Source organism: Anarrhichthys ocellatus, unplaced genomic scaffold, assembly GCF_004355925.1.
Source record: "Anarrhichthys ocellatus isolate YVR2014 unplaced genomic scaffold, GSC_Weel_1.0 scaffold65, whole genome shotgun sequence".
NCBI lineage: Eukaryota > Metazoa > Chordata > Actinopteri > Perciformes > Anarhichadidae > Anarrhichthys > Anarrhichthys ocellatus.
This window is the reverse complement of record NW_022280095.1, coordinates 993,918-1,008,036: the sequence shown is the minus strand read 5'-3', so window position 1 is coordinate 1,008,036 and position 14,119 is coordinate 993,918. Positions and strand designations below refer to the sequence as shown.

The 14,119-nt window shown below is 40.4% G+C and overlaps 1 protein-coding gene across 1 annotated transcript in view; it reads left to right on the top strand.

Annotated features, from left to right (window-relative positions):
* fat3b (FAT atypical cadherin 3b) overlaps window positions 1-12,779 on the top strand; it is a 59,179-nt gene extending 46,400 nt beyond the window's left edge. The window contains exons 46-52 of the mRNA XM_031872572.1: window positions 877-1,033; window positions 1,588-2,007; window positions 2,602-2,857; window positions 7,896-7,994; window positions 8,651-8,710; window positions 8,945-8,983; window positions 12,019-12,779. Of these exons, the coding sequence (XP_031728432.1) occupies window positions 877-1,033; window positions 1,588-2,007; window positions 2,602-2,857; window positions 7,896-7,994; window positions 8,651-8,710; window positions 8,945-8,983; window positions 12,019-12,779 (1,792 nt within the window). The remainder of the gene's footprint in view (window positions 1-876; window positions 1,034-1,587; window positions 2,008-2,601; window positions 2,858-7,895; window positions 7,995-8,650; window positions 8,711-8,944; window positions 8,984-12,018) is intronic.
* Window positions 12,780-14,119: the final 1,340 nt, after the last annotated feature.

Sequence of the window (14,119 nt, the reverse complement as noted above, 5' to 3'; positions counted from 1 at the left end):
GATCGAAACGCTGATCCTCTGATTGAAGGAGGACTCTGCTCTACTGAGCCACAGTTAAGAATAAATACAGATTGAAACCATAAAGCAAATACTATATATATATAAGAACTGTTGAGTGTAATTGACTAAAGAAATGGTTTTCTTGCAGATTGATAATTGATATATCCATTTAAATAACAGCAACATATAGTTTATTCAATTGGAAAATTCCCTAAAAAAGGTGAAATTGTCCCTTTAAAAGCTGACTCATGGAATCGGAAATACAAAGAAGCTTGCTGAAGTTTATAGGGTATTCAGTATTCATGAGCAGATATCACTGGCCAATATATCCAGTCCTTGTTTAGTCAACTGGTTCGTTTTACAAGGAAGCTCCCAGCAAACACTCAGAAATACCTTTTCTTCTTACATCCGTCCAACTCTTGTGAAGTCTTTTGAAAATCTCATCAACAAAAAGTAATTGAAAATAAAAAAAATAAAATGTTTTCTATCTCCATCACAGCAGGACACAATGTTCGAAGTGTCAAGATTTGCTACTGGAGGAAAATGTATTGTGTGACGTTTGGTTGTAATACATGTCTTTATCTAAGGGTATAAATGTGCGTGTGTATTCTTGGGAGGGGGGGGGGGGGGTTGCATTCAAACATATTTCTTCTAGTCAGAACCATATAAATGAGGATAATAAGGAATCCGTGACAGATTCCCTTGATTTAGCAAAAGATAGGTCCTCTGAAAAGATGATCTCCAAAGTATCTTTTCCTCCTCTCTCTTTTTAACTCCCTGTCATGTTTTCATCTTTGATTCTTCTCTTTCACTTCGATCCGGCTCCTCTTCACCACTCCCTTGCATATTACTGCATTTGTCTCTCTGCTTCTGCAGATGTGATGAGGATGTCAATGAGTGCGACCAGGACGGGTGTGGAAATGAAGGAGAGTGTGTCAACACGTTTGGGTCGTTCTACTGTAACTGTTCAGAGGGGTACGAGGGTCAGTTTTGTGATGACCAGGCACCTGGTGATCCGGGGGATGATACCCAGGTACAGTATGAGCAACACGTCGGAGTAAACCTTACAGAATATACTCTAGTGTCATCCATAAGGTTCTGCACGTTTAGCTTGCTTCTTATTGGACTCGGCATACTAAGTGAAGCAGTTGAGAACTTGTATTGTTGCAGCGGATGCCCTGACGGTTTGTTCACCAGCTTGGTATCTTTGCAGTAGATGAATGACAATGGGGAAATCACGGTTTCCATTTGAAGTTGTCCCACTCTTGACTTTATACCTTATATTGAGACGGTATAAGCCCAATTAATGTTTCACATTGTGAGGAGGTGCTTTCATTATTCTCTAGAATACTGCAATTAGCAGAGAAGTAACCATAGTCGACAAAACCTTTCAGGCTGCTTTCACAATAAATTTATACATTAGCTTTGCTTGTTGTGTTTTAATGGTTTTATGTGAAGCACTTTGAATTACCTTGTTGTTGAAATGTGCTATATATAAACTTGCCTAGCCTTACAATAATCCCCATATTTCATTTTCATCATATTTATTTACATTACGTTTATGATTTTTCTCCTTGCATTACCCAGGCGGAGCCCCTGTCTTACGTTGGCCCAGGAGAGATAATTGGCATCGGGGTCCTTGGCTTTGTCATCATTTTCCTCCTCATACTCTTCATCGCCTTCAGGAAGAAAATCAAATTTAGGAAAGACTCAGACCCGGGCCCAGGGACTCAGGCTGTGATGGGCGTGTCAGCTATTTCCACAGAAACCAGCTACATGCTGCACAGGACTGGCATGGGGGCAGAAGGGATTGAGTTTAAGGCCGTGCGTGTGTCGGGATCTCCAGGGGCCTCGAGCATCTACGGGGAGGTGGGAGGCAGCACCGTGGGCCCTCCCCAGGTCATGGTGCGACCGACTACCCTCTCCCCTCTACCAGGAGGACTCAGCAACCAGGGCATGTGTTGGAGTGGAGATGGTGACAAGACCACGTTCAGTGAGGGCAGTCAGGTATGCAACAGCTTGCATGTGTGTGTATTAATGATTTATTCATCAATATACATATATATATATATATATATAAAAAATGTGTTATGTGTATCAAAAAATTACTTTACATGACACAGAGACTTTGTTGTGGCAGTTTTAGTTGAAATTAAAATTAATATAATAATTCCATAGTTCCACACAATATACTTATAAGAGAATAATATGATATATTATTGGTAAATTAACTTGCATTCAAATATCACCTTTCTAGTCTTCTGACCCCTCATGTACATGTACCTCTACTCACTTCCTCTATTCCTCTTATTCTTACAAACAGCCATGGGACAACAAGTCAACAAGTCCCATAAAAAAAAAAATTATTAAAAAAAACATGTCCGACCAGTTGGTGGCTGTCAGCCCTAACGTAAGACATACATCTTTAAAAATGGATCAAAACTTTCATTTTTCAAAAAACAGGCTGCTAAAACAGATGGGCACTGTAGTTTCTAGCAAACATTTCTCACAGGAATAAATGATGGATTAGTTTGTGACTATTTTAAGCTGTGCACTAGTGAGAATTATTGGAAGCATTGCTGTTTTCTTTTGTCTCTACAGATGAGCAGCTTCCTCTCAGACATGTCTACCATGCGAGGCGTGGCCAATAGGAGAGGCATCGCTGTGTGCAGCGTGGCACCCAATCTCCCTTCTGCATCAGCATGCTACTCAGAGCACAGTCCAGCCCACAAAGTGTCCTGGGAGGGAGAGGAAACGAGGGAGGAAGGGCTGGAGAGAGGGAGAGATGAAAGAGAGGAGGAATGGGGCCAGAGAGCTTTTGAGTTGGAGAGAACACAGAGGGATAACAGTCCACAGGGTAAGACTGCCATCATGTGCATGCACATTCACACACTCACATGCACAAACAGTGTCTGACCTCTGATCAAAGTACACAGGCCATGATCTCATTGTGTTACACCCGTACCATCATCTCCACTGAGAGAGCTTATTTCACAGTGATCTATGCCTTTTGATCACACACATCAAAGAAAGTGTCCAAGAGTAAACGCAAGAGTGGTTCATATTTTTTATTTTGCTATAATTTCATTTTAGTTTTCCAAATTACGAGCCGTAAATGATAATATAACACACTCTCCTTTTACACTGCTCAAATTGGCAATTGTGTCCTCTTCTATCTGGATAACTCTCTCACATCTCCGGTGCACTTCTGTTTGAATGGGCAGGGTAATCAGCCAGAAGTGATCTCCTATGTTCTTGTCCTACTTTTGCTCAAAAAAAGGTTAAGACAAAATCAGAGTAGTTAGAACACTGCCACTCAAAGAAACTTTTCGGTCAAGTTCTCTACCATTTTTTGTCGTCCAAGTGTCCTTTGTCACCCGAGAGGACAACAAACTGAGGGTGAGTGGTGAGAAGTAGTTGTCAGATAATTCCAGTCTGATATTTAGCTGCCAATGCTGTCAACAGCAAGAGCAGAGTTCACCATGTTGCATCTCTTTGCTAAGGCAGACGTCACACATTTCGATTCTCTGTCCAACCAGTTGTTTGAATAATACAGCCTGCGGTGGAAACTTCCTGCCTGTTAATTATTGATTTCTTCCTGTGGAAATGGGAAATAGGTTATTTTATTTTTTATGCCCCCCTGTTGAGTGTATGCACATTAAAAGAAAGGTATTATGCCCCTTGGGGTCAAAGTTACATCACAGTCCATTAATTAAAATGTAATATAGCAAAATAATATTCATAGTATTGGTTGAATGACTCCAGTGTTAATCAACAGTTTACTTAAATCAATTGGAAACAGTTTGGCTATTTATTCACACCACAGCAACCACAAACAAGTATAATAATTAACATTTCAATAGATGAGCACAAGTCAATACCTGAGGAAACATATTGGTTGTTTTTCTGTCACTACTTGCTGCTGATGAATAAATTAAATGTCATAAATAATGAAATAACTGGAAAATACTTTAACGAATCTGGTCCAATGTTTTTGTTTTTGATACTCTCAAGTATAGGATGTCTAGATCATATTGATCTTCATTATGTTTTGATAAAAGTTTCATGATTGAATGACTTTGACAACTCCGGCCTCACAGGAACACCATAACATCAGTTCCTGTAATAATGTAGATGGAGTAAACTACCTAAGTGAGGGCTTTTCAGTTCAAAAGCTACAACTATTACTGGACCTATTACAGGACACTTGTGAAGCTGTTTCTGTCGAGTTCAATTAGACCTGTGTTGGGCTTAGTATTAGTGGTAATACGTATTTCTAATTAAAAATAATGTAAACTGATGTGAATGGAAAAATTAGAAAAATAATGGAAAAAGTGAGCCTGATGGCTCTTACAATTGGAAAAGTGCAGGGTGTGTTAAAGGTTTGGGGCCAGAATGAGGTTTGGCTGAGTGTTTGCAGTAGGATTAGAGGAGGGGTTTTGGTCCGTAACCTCAGGCATGGCTGCCAAGGTTGGCACATGGCAGGGTAGTCACTGGCACAATGACAAATAACTTTCCATGAGGAAAAACAATAAATGGAAAAAAGAGAAACTTACAAATAATAATAATAATATTAATAATAATAATTACTTGAGGTGTTTCATCACCTGCATTAGACCAGCAGTTGTGGCGCTGCCTTCCTTGTATAGTTTTATTGATGGTACTGCCTTACTGCTCACATTCCCACAGGAGCATTTGTCTTGTTCCATACGCACTGAACCATGACCGCCTAGCTTGGGCTCAGAAAGCTAAAGTTGATGTCCAGACATCCTGGACCTCATGGACAGAGTTTTGATTATCAGATGGGCCAAGTCCTGACTGCTTGCTCGCAGACTGTCCATAAAACACGATTTTGAAACAGACAAGGATGTTTTCAGAAGATGTGACAGACAAGGGTGACAAAAAGACATGCTGTGTTATGAGAGGCAAACACCAATCACACAACCTCTTAAAACGATCCACGGTAATCTAACAGATTGTTTATTGCTTTGCCAAACAGAGAAAGTGGTTTACTAATGGCTTTTATAAAAAAGTTGAAAGAGCTGGAAACCACAGCACTTCAAGCTCACCTGTTACATTTCTGCACAGGATTTCTGTGACCAGCATAATAGCACTGACTGTGGTTTTATTATACATATAGGTACACGTGTAAATCTACATATGTCTGTCTGTGTCATAATAACAATGTCTGTCTATGTTGTGTAATTGTTTAAGTCATTCAATCTTTAATTGATCAGGTTTTATTCCGTGATTTATATCAAACTATCTGGTATCATTTTGCAGCTGAGATAGCACCGCGTTCAAATATGGAAGAGTTAAAACGACTCCGTAAGCAACTATTATTAATTCTGTAAAGTAAGGTTAAATGACATAATCAACACAGTTGTTAAGATGGGAGTGGTTTTGCTGTTCCTGCCATAAAACTGGCAGTTCTGTCCGTCTGCAGGCTCGAAGGCCCGCTGCGAGCCGGAACGTCTCTGAGAGGACATCCAGCCCCGACCCGAGTAGCCAGAACCTGAAGAAGTGCCTTCCTTCACCTGGTTTCTAATGTGTTACAACAATGACCAATAACTTTGAATCCTGCACACCGGAGCTCTCCCTCAAGGCTTTTTGGTTCCGCCTCTTCTCTAGCTTTGTGTTCCTGACCTGTCAACTATGGTCCCGTGCCGTCTAAAGTGCCATGCAGCTTCTACCTGCGATGCACCACTCTGCTGAAGATTTATTCCAGCAATTATTGAAGAGTCTTAAAGAAAAGACTCTAAGATGAAAGACATTTTAAACTGGCAAAGGTGCCATAATGACCCCTGCTGCTGCGAAGGGGGGGGGGGGGTGATAACCTGAGAAAGATGGAGACGAGGCAGAATGGATCAAGCCAAACCTCAACGACGAAGACGACCAGGTTCTGAAGATATCAGAGAAAGCCGAATCAAGTGCCACAGAGTAGCTCGACCAACTACGATCGTCCAACAACTTTCCAGATGAAGAGATGCCCGAGGAGGAACAGCCGCATACAGCTTAACCTCCCATCTGCCCATCAGAGCCGTCAGGTGAAACGATAACATTTCCAAATGTAAATGAGTTTGATGTTCTAGGCCAAATGATTTTAAGTCGCATATTTCAAAAATCGTACATAGAAATAAGTTGGACCTAAAGATTTAATTTAAATTAGAACTAACATAAATTGCTTCACAGTCTTCCCCGGTGCTTCTCAAACTCTCAGCTGCTGAACGGTGCATAAATGTTTTGAGCAAATTTAAGGTAGAAACGTCAAACGACGGATTTAATTGACAGACATCAATCAATGATAAGAGTCACTGATTCTACCTGGTCACATGTAATCCTTTTCATATATGTGTGGTTCATCGGTATTCATTGTACTGTTCATCATATTCTTCATTCAATCCATTCATTTATTTTCTGTTTAGTAGTTTAGTTGTGTAGTTATTCCAATAAATATTTCATTTATAAAGAACTTGATCCTTTGATTTGTGTGTATATGAAATAATATGTCCCTGTACTCCGTGAGAAGAACCCCGTAGCAACCCTGAGATTAATACATTTTGAGGTTTTCCTATTTTTTCCAAAATTGTTTGGCGTTTGAATCTCATGTTAAATTCTGTTAGTTAAACTAATGGTGGCTTATGGCATAAGCTAAGTAGCATCATTCTTTTATACTAACTTATGGGTTTATAATTCATAATTGAATTATTTATAAATTACATATGTTGATATTAATTAATTATTAGTTATTAAATCTGCAGTGAAATGTCTGCAAAGTGTTTTCTCTTTCTGCTCTTTCCTATTTGTTCGCCATAACAACATAAAGCCTCTTTAGTTTCGCCAAAAGTTACTTTTAATCACATCAGCAAAGCTGTCGGCTCTTATTTACAAGCTGTTTTATACTCCAAATAGATTTGTTTTCAAAGCCCATACCAGAGATTTCTGCTCTGTTGGTCTTGTGTATGGCCAATTTGAACACTAATGTGAAACCAGGCGTTTCATTGCTGCTAAATTAGATCACCTGGTGGAGCTACGTACCTGTCTCTTGGCTCAACAGACACAAGCCGTTATCTGAAGCCATTGTGACACATCAGCACCTGCTCTGCCCCGCTGGCAGTAGTTTGAAAAACAATCACTCAGAGGCAATTCTGACCCCGAAATAACAGCTCCACAGAGGAAAATTTCGTCAGGAATCTTGCCGGCTTGTATTTATTTGAGATGTTGCCTCGAAAGTCATGCAGGTTACGGTAAACTGGAGACCCTAAAGCTGGCAGCTTTCTCCAAATGAAATTTAATCTGACTTGTACGCACAGACGAAATTGTCAGGTCTGTGACTCTACCTTTGATTACTGCAGTGTGAGCAGGATGGCCACACCAACTATGTGATTGGTTGTACTCTGGGCTGCATTGTACCTGCTGTTCAGAGGACTTTGTCTTTCGTATCTTCTTAAGCAAACCACACCAGAACAGGTAACTCTGGGGTTCTTACTCTCAATGACACCTCCAGCTGGTTGGAAATGCTCTAGGCAGCCCTTGAGAACAGACCTGAATTCATATTTGGGTGTCGATAGTCCAAGCCTATATTAATCAATACCAACATGCACATATATAGATTGAAATGGGTTTTGGTTCCTGTAGTACTTTCTCCTGTTCATCCTGAAGACATCCCTTCAGCCAGGATGGACAAAAACAATGATTACAGCATTCAATAGTTCCATAAATGTACATATGGGCATGTCGGTATTGTAAGATAGCCTTCAAATGTTGAATTTATGTTGGCTTAATTCATTTTATTTTTATTTTGAGTGGGACATGTTGATATGGCTCATTGGTTATTAAGAGAAATGCTTCCAGGAAATGAAAATGTGCCTGTGTTTTTTTGTGTGTTACATTAGACGTGTCGGAGCTGGTGGACGAGGTGGCATGTCTCTCAGACTCCACCTCTGAGGAACACTCCCTCAGTTCCTACACTTCGGAGGTCTTTGATGACAACGGTAAGACTTTAATGCTAAAACAACCCCACATACTTTGCACTTTACTAGTTTACCACATACCGTAAGGCTTCTAAAATATATTCAAAATAAGGGAAACGTGGTCTCCAAGCAGACATTGCTGCACATTTAGGAGTTACATGCATAAAACGCTGGGAAGCACTGCTGTCGATAAAATTCTCTGAATGTAGGAATGGTCCACTTTTTCACTTTTAGTCGAATGCATTAGCTGTATTAACATATTGAAAAGCAAGCTGAAAATAGACCTTTAAAAATGCTTCATGAAAGCTACCTGAATGCAACCAAATCCATATGTTTCAAATGCACAAGTCTTCAGTAGAAAGGAAAATGGTGTGCCTTTTCCCCCAGATAACTCAATACTATTGATCTTTCCCTGGTTTAAAGTTAGGCGGCCTAACACCTTAATGATCACGTGTGTGTGCGTGTATTGTTCCGTTAAGGAACCCATGTAGATGCTTTGTTTCCTGTCTAATTACTGTAGCTGCAGAGACTTTGTCTCCCTCCCCACTTATGAGGTGCACACACATGCTTATGCACATTTTTCTCACCTCAGATACACCCATGACATTAACCCTTACCCTATTCACAAATGCACTGACATTGTCTCTGTTCTTCTTCTGTTTCTGTATTCTGCCTAGCCTCCATAGTGACAGTCATACGTCTAGTCAATGATGCTGTTGATAATATTGAAAGTGAAGGTATGAAAAATATCTTCTGTTAACTCCTCTATCTCTTTTGTGTCTGTCTTCTGATGCCAACGTGTTTGTTCAGTGCTGTAGCTCTGAGACATAATGTTCTGGAAGCAGCCACGCCTCAACTGTTCAACATCCTGCTTAGATTTCCAATATTTTTGTCAGTTTCTGACACTGGATCTCTGGTTTTTGTGTTGTTTGTCTCGGCCTCTCTCTGACTCAGTCTCTCTCCCTTTGTAGTGTCAAACATGGACAATGAACAGCTGCGGAACAGCCCTGGTGAGTGAGATGGAAAGCAACTTAAAAACATCTTTTAAACTTTCCATCCCTTTGGCCTTATTTCTCAAGCCGTGATCCCCAAACCCAGCCTTTTGTGTTCTTTACATTCTTTACTCTGAATGACTTTATCATACCCTGTGCAGCACAGATTACCATTTCTGTTCATGCACATTTTTTGTTAACCAGACTTGAATGTAAATTTAGGTTCCCAGTTTCTTCCGACAAATGTTTGGTTTAATGACCAAATATCGATGGGTCCTCATTAAGGATGTCAGTTTATGTTTTGGTTTTATGTAAATAAAAAAAAAGCAGATTTTAATGATCAACATCAGCATTGACTTAAAAACAATGCAGGATCAGTTGGGCTCTCTACACTTCCTCCTTTCAAACACCTCTCTGCAATCATGAGTGGATTAATAAGTAGCAAAACATCAGTGTTCTCCCAAATAACATTCATAAATATCATATCAATATTGTGACCTTCATAGTTACCCCCATTATATATATTAAAAAGCTTGTGGAAAATGTGTTTTGGGTTTCCTAGCCAACAAACGCAGATAAATATCTTAATTGAATCTTGGTGTTGTAGTTATTTAACTTTTGAAAAGGATACAGATTCTGCAGCGCATTTTTATTATTTATTTTATTATAAAACAGCTTTTGATCAAACAAAAACATAAAGGCATGATCCAGTTGCACCTGATGTTCTTGTCAGTTGCTTGTGCTACAGTCCTGAAACCAATATTATCTGGCTCACAGTTAGAAAGTCTGTTTGTTCTCAGTTGCATGTAATTAACTGGGTCCACAAAGCATTGCATTACCCAGACTTACCCAGAGCAAGACTGCGTTCATGCCTCTGTCGCTGCCAGCAGAGTGAAGCACAAGGAGCTTTATTTCAGCCAGAGATAATTAATTGATGAATGGAAGTGTTGTCCAGTCCTTCGTTCCAAATAACCCAGTGGGCTCAGTGTACAAACACGTTTTCCAATTTTAGCTATGTGCTAATGTCAAAATAAGTGACAATGACCATACTGTACAAGCCAAACATAGCTTACTGCAGAAACAACTGCATGAACAGGACAAATATGCCAAAATGATGAGAGAAAGAAAAATGATTTATGTTTATTATTCTCCATTTGATTTATTAATCCTGCTTGCATGAGATAACGTGTGTACAAATACAGTGTGCATGTGCATGTATGTGTCTATATTACGCTTTATCAATTTGGCTGGTGTGTGCATCTGTCTGTTTACATGTATCTGTGATATGCTAAATGGCTCTCTGCCAGCCTCCCTCTTCCATTATCCGGTTGTCTTCCGTGTCATAACTCACCGTGTCTTCCTGCATTCAGTCGTTTCGATGAGAAAAGCATTTTATCATCAAAGGCTTCCTTTCCCATGAGATACTTGTCTTGTTTTCCCGCTTCACTGACAGCAAGTCGCCACCGGCAGAGCAAAGATGAGATTTGTGTAGAGTTCATCAAAGAGTACATTGTGGATTGTAAGAACATTCATTCATATTATATTAATTATTATTTTATTTTACCTTTTCATTTGAACATATTTCAACCAGAGATAGAGATATTTCAGCAGCATGGCATGCAGTAAGAACTCCCACATGGTGTGTGGTTTGTTGGCAGGGCAGTCTATTAGATATCTCTGTCCACACGTGTCATGCATTATACACCAGGAGCTGGCACTGCTTATGAAGTGTCCCACACAGACGATAACCCCCTCTGGCTTCTCTCTCTTCATCAATATGATATTTTTTCACTCACAGCTCATTACCCTAACTATGAATTATGCAACCTGCATGCTGTAGTTTTGTAGGAAGTAGCGGATTAGTTCAGGGGTTGTGTGTCAGTCCATTTAACAGCATGAACTCAGCTGTAGGAAAAAAAAGCAACTTTTGTTGACTGATTTTATTTGCACATTCATAAATTCTAAATGAGAAGTGGAGCAATTAAACAATGTAAATACGCAGTCCCACACAACACGTCGTAAACTCCATCGTGAAACACTAAGAATCAAAGACATTTACAAGCCTCCTGCTGCATCAGAGACACAAACAAACGTGCACGTACGTACTCTCAAACGTGCAGCACACACTCACATGTACAAACACACTCTCATACACGGAATTATCAACCAACACATTTCTATGAAAATAAAAAGAGATCAAGGGAGTAGATAATGAGCCGAGGGAAGGGAAAAGAGGAGAAACACAACAAGCCAGAGTATATGCACAAGCTATTTATTAATGTTGGGAACATTGGCTGATCTTTTTTTTCTTTTTAAAAAAGGCGGAATGAGGAGGATTTGGCTGTTTAGTGTGCTCGGGTGAAAGCCAACCCCCGATTCTTTTTATATTGGAACAAGCTTTGTGCTGTTGCGTTTTTTCAGCCCTGTGTCCATTTCGCAGTTGTCCTCAAAGAGGTATACTTACAATCTGGCAACCCGTTGCTTCCTTTTCATCAAGGACAAAGCCCAGAAATGTCCCAAACACAGCAAAATACTAAGAAAAAAAGTCTCTGCAGATACACACACTCTTAGAAAAGGTTATAAGTGATGATTGAGAGGATCATTTCTGTATGAGTCTATACTTTTGTTTTTATAAAAGGCACCTTGTTTTTCTGCTCCTACAGTTAGTTGCTGTGGCTTAAGGAGAGCAGAGATGGAATCTGAGTGGTTCAAGTAATTGTGAACATCTTCAGATCAGTCCCTTTAGTAACTGAAAGCACAATTCACTGCTGTCAACTCACCTACTTCCTGAAGATAAGATTGCCATGATACTGTTAGTAACGTAACACACACATTCAAGAGATAACTACATACTTCCAGTGATTTGACAGCAGTTGTTTGTCCAGGGAATAAAGCCGCAGGCTCCTAACACAGTCTGTTAACTAAAAAATAAATCTTTTCTTAAGTCTCTTAAGTAGGTCGCTTCTACTTGTTGTTCCATTAAAGACGTACTATTAATCACTGAAAGTCCTCCAAGCTATTCAAAAAGGTTTATTTTGTCCTTTTCTTTTCAGCATACCGCTGGGAGGCTTCTAGTCAGACTTCGAGCTGGTTGTCACCATCATGCCTGCGTCTACCAGAGGTGGGATCCCATTACAACCTCAGCGAGACCCACCAAAACATCAGGCGAGGAGGCAGCACACGGTCTCTCCAGCTGGACTACAAAGTGATGGGCTACGGTGGTGACAGGGGCCGGGAGCGGGGACGGGAGAGCGGGAGGAGGAACTTCCAGTGGGAGAGAAATCAGTCGGGTGAGTGGGAGAGGAAACGCATCCTGGAAAGAGAAGAAAAGAGAAGGAACAACGGGGAAGGAAAGGACACAGGCAACATGAGCAGAGACATGGGGGCCTTACAGGACCACAGAGACCAGCAGCAGGGGCACGGCCATGACAGCTGTGAAGACAGCTCCTCGCCTGTTTACGAGGAATACCGAGAGTCCAGCCATGACCCAGAGCAAGGTGAAGACACAGAGAGCCTTTATGACACTCTACCCCCAACCCGACGGGCCTACGAAGGATACCCGTTAAGCCCCGCGGGTATCAACCTGCATCCGGCTCAACTTCTGCCGCCCCTAAGGGCATGGGACTCACAGACAGGGGAGTGGAGGGGATCGCAGGAGGATCGCGGTGCGCTCGGCTCCAGCAGTCTGGCAGGTTCTGGGGATGAGCTAGAGAGACTACTGAACCTGGTGTCCCTCAGAGCCCGGAGAGCCACACGAGTAAACAGAGCCTCTACCCAATCTGAGCCCTCAACAGACTGGGATGAATTTAAATGAGCACACAAGACTGTTTAAAACAAACAGATTTAATATTCCTTTATAAATGAAAGAGAGGCAATGACCCACTCTGATTATACTTGACATTTATATTATTACATCGTTGGTCCACCACCTCAAAATAATTAAGAAGGTGAATATTATTATTTATACTTTGATCAACCCGCGTTATTATCCCGCTGCAAGCAAACACTAATCCACCACCAATCCCCCGGCTCATTTATAAGCTGGAGGAATGAGAAGAAATATATGTGTTCTCTAGACACCTTCACCTGTGCAGCGGGAGAGTTAGTGGAGATTGGCTGTGAATCAATGATATTGCATTTATTATTTATGGAACTACTGGAGCACTGCATTTATCAACATCAAAATATGAAAGAAACCTGTCTCTCTGTTTTAAGATGATCCCAACGTATGAACATGTTGTCGTGTTTTTCATACTTTGTTCTTTTAAAATCGCACAATCATTTTGTTTGCTCAACCGTGTAATAGTTGATGCATTTATTATTTTATTGGCACATGCTGGGGGTTGTTTTGAAGAAAACTATTCGCCCACATCCCAGATATAGCCTCAGAGATGTTATTAAGATTACCAGACGTTGATACCAGGAGATCTGTATTCATTATTCTATATTTATTAATTAATTACACTTACACTGTTTGGTTGCTTGGGACCGCGTCAGGATCATATAGCTATTAAATACAGCACTTTATGTAATATTACATATTTTCTGTTTTACTCATACAACACAGTACCTGCTCTGCAGTTATGAAAGACAGTGGAAATATACAGGTTCACTTATGCACACAGATTCTGATGTACATATGTACCTTGTATATATTCCCAAAGCTGAACTTTTAGCAGAATTTAATGAATCCAGCTTTACTCTTGGTATTAACATGTGACAGGGATTTTGTGCTAAAAGGCTTAGAGAACTATGTGGAAATGCATCCGTGAAGTACAGAATCATTCACCCAAGACATGCACACATGGTTGCCTCACCGATAAATGCTGCTGTGTTCCCATTTCACACACACAAATAGGTAATGTAAACTCAATGTTAAACAACTTTGGAATGCAGGCAGAACACACAGGTGGGAACTAGGAGTATTTAAGGATTAACATATTCATACCTGCAGTTCAGGACAGTTGTGGATTGTCAATGAGCCAGACTAAATGTCTGCTGTCAGAAATGGCTGCACTAATCTGCATTGATCTCACGTTTCATCTATAATATCCTCTGGTAAACATGACTCCTCATGTTTCATTTGAAAAGAGTGAAAAATTAGCAAAAAACACTCCTCTTGTGGTGGAGAGACAAATATCTTACTTAATGATG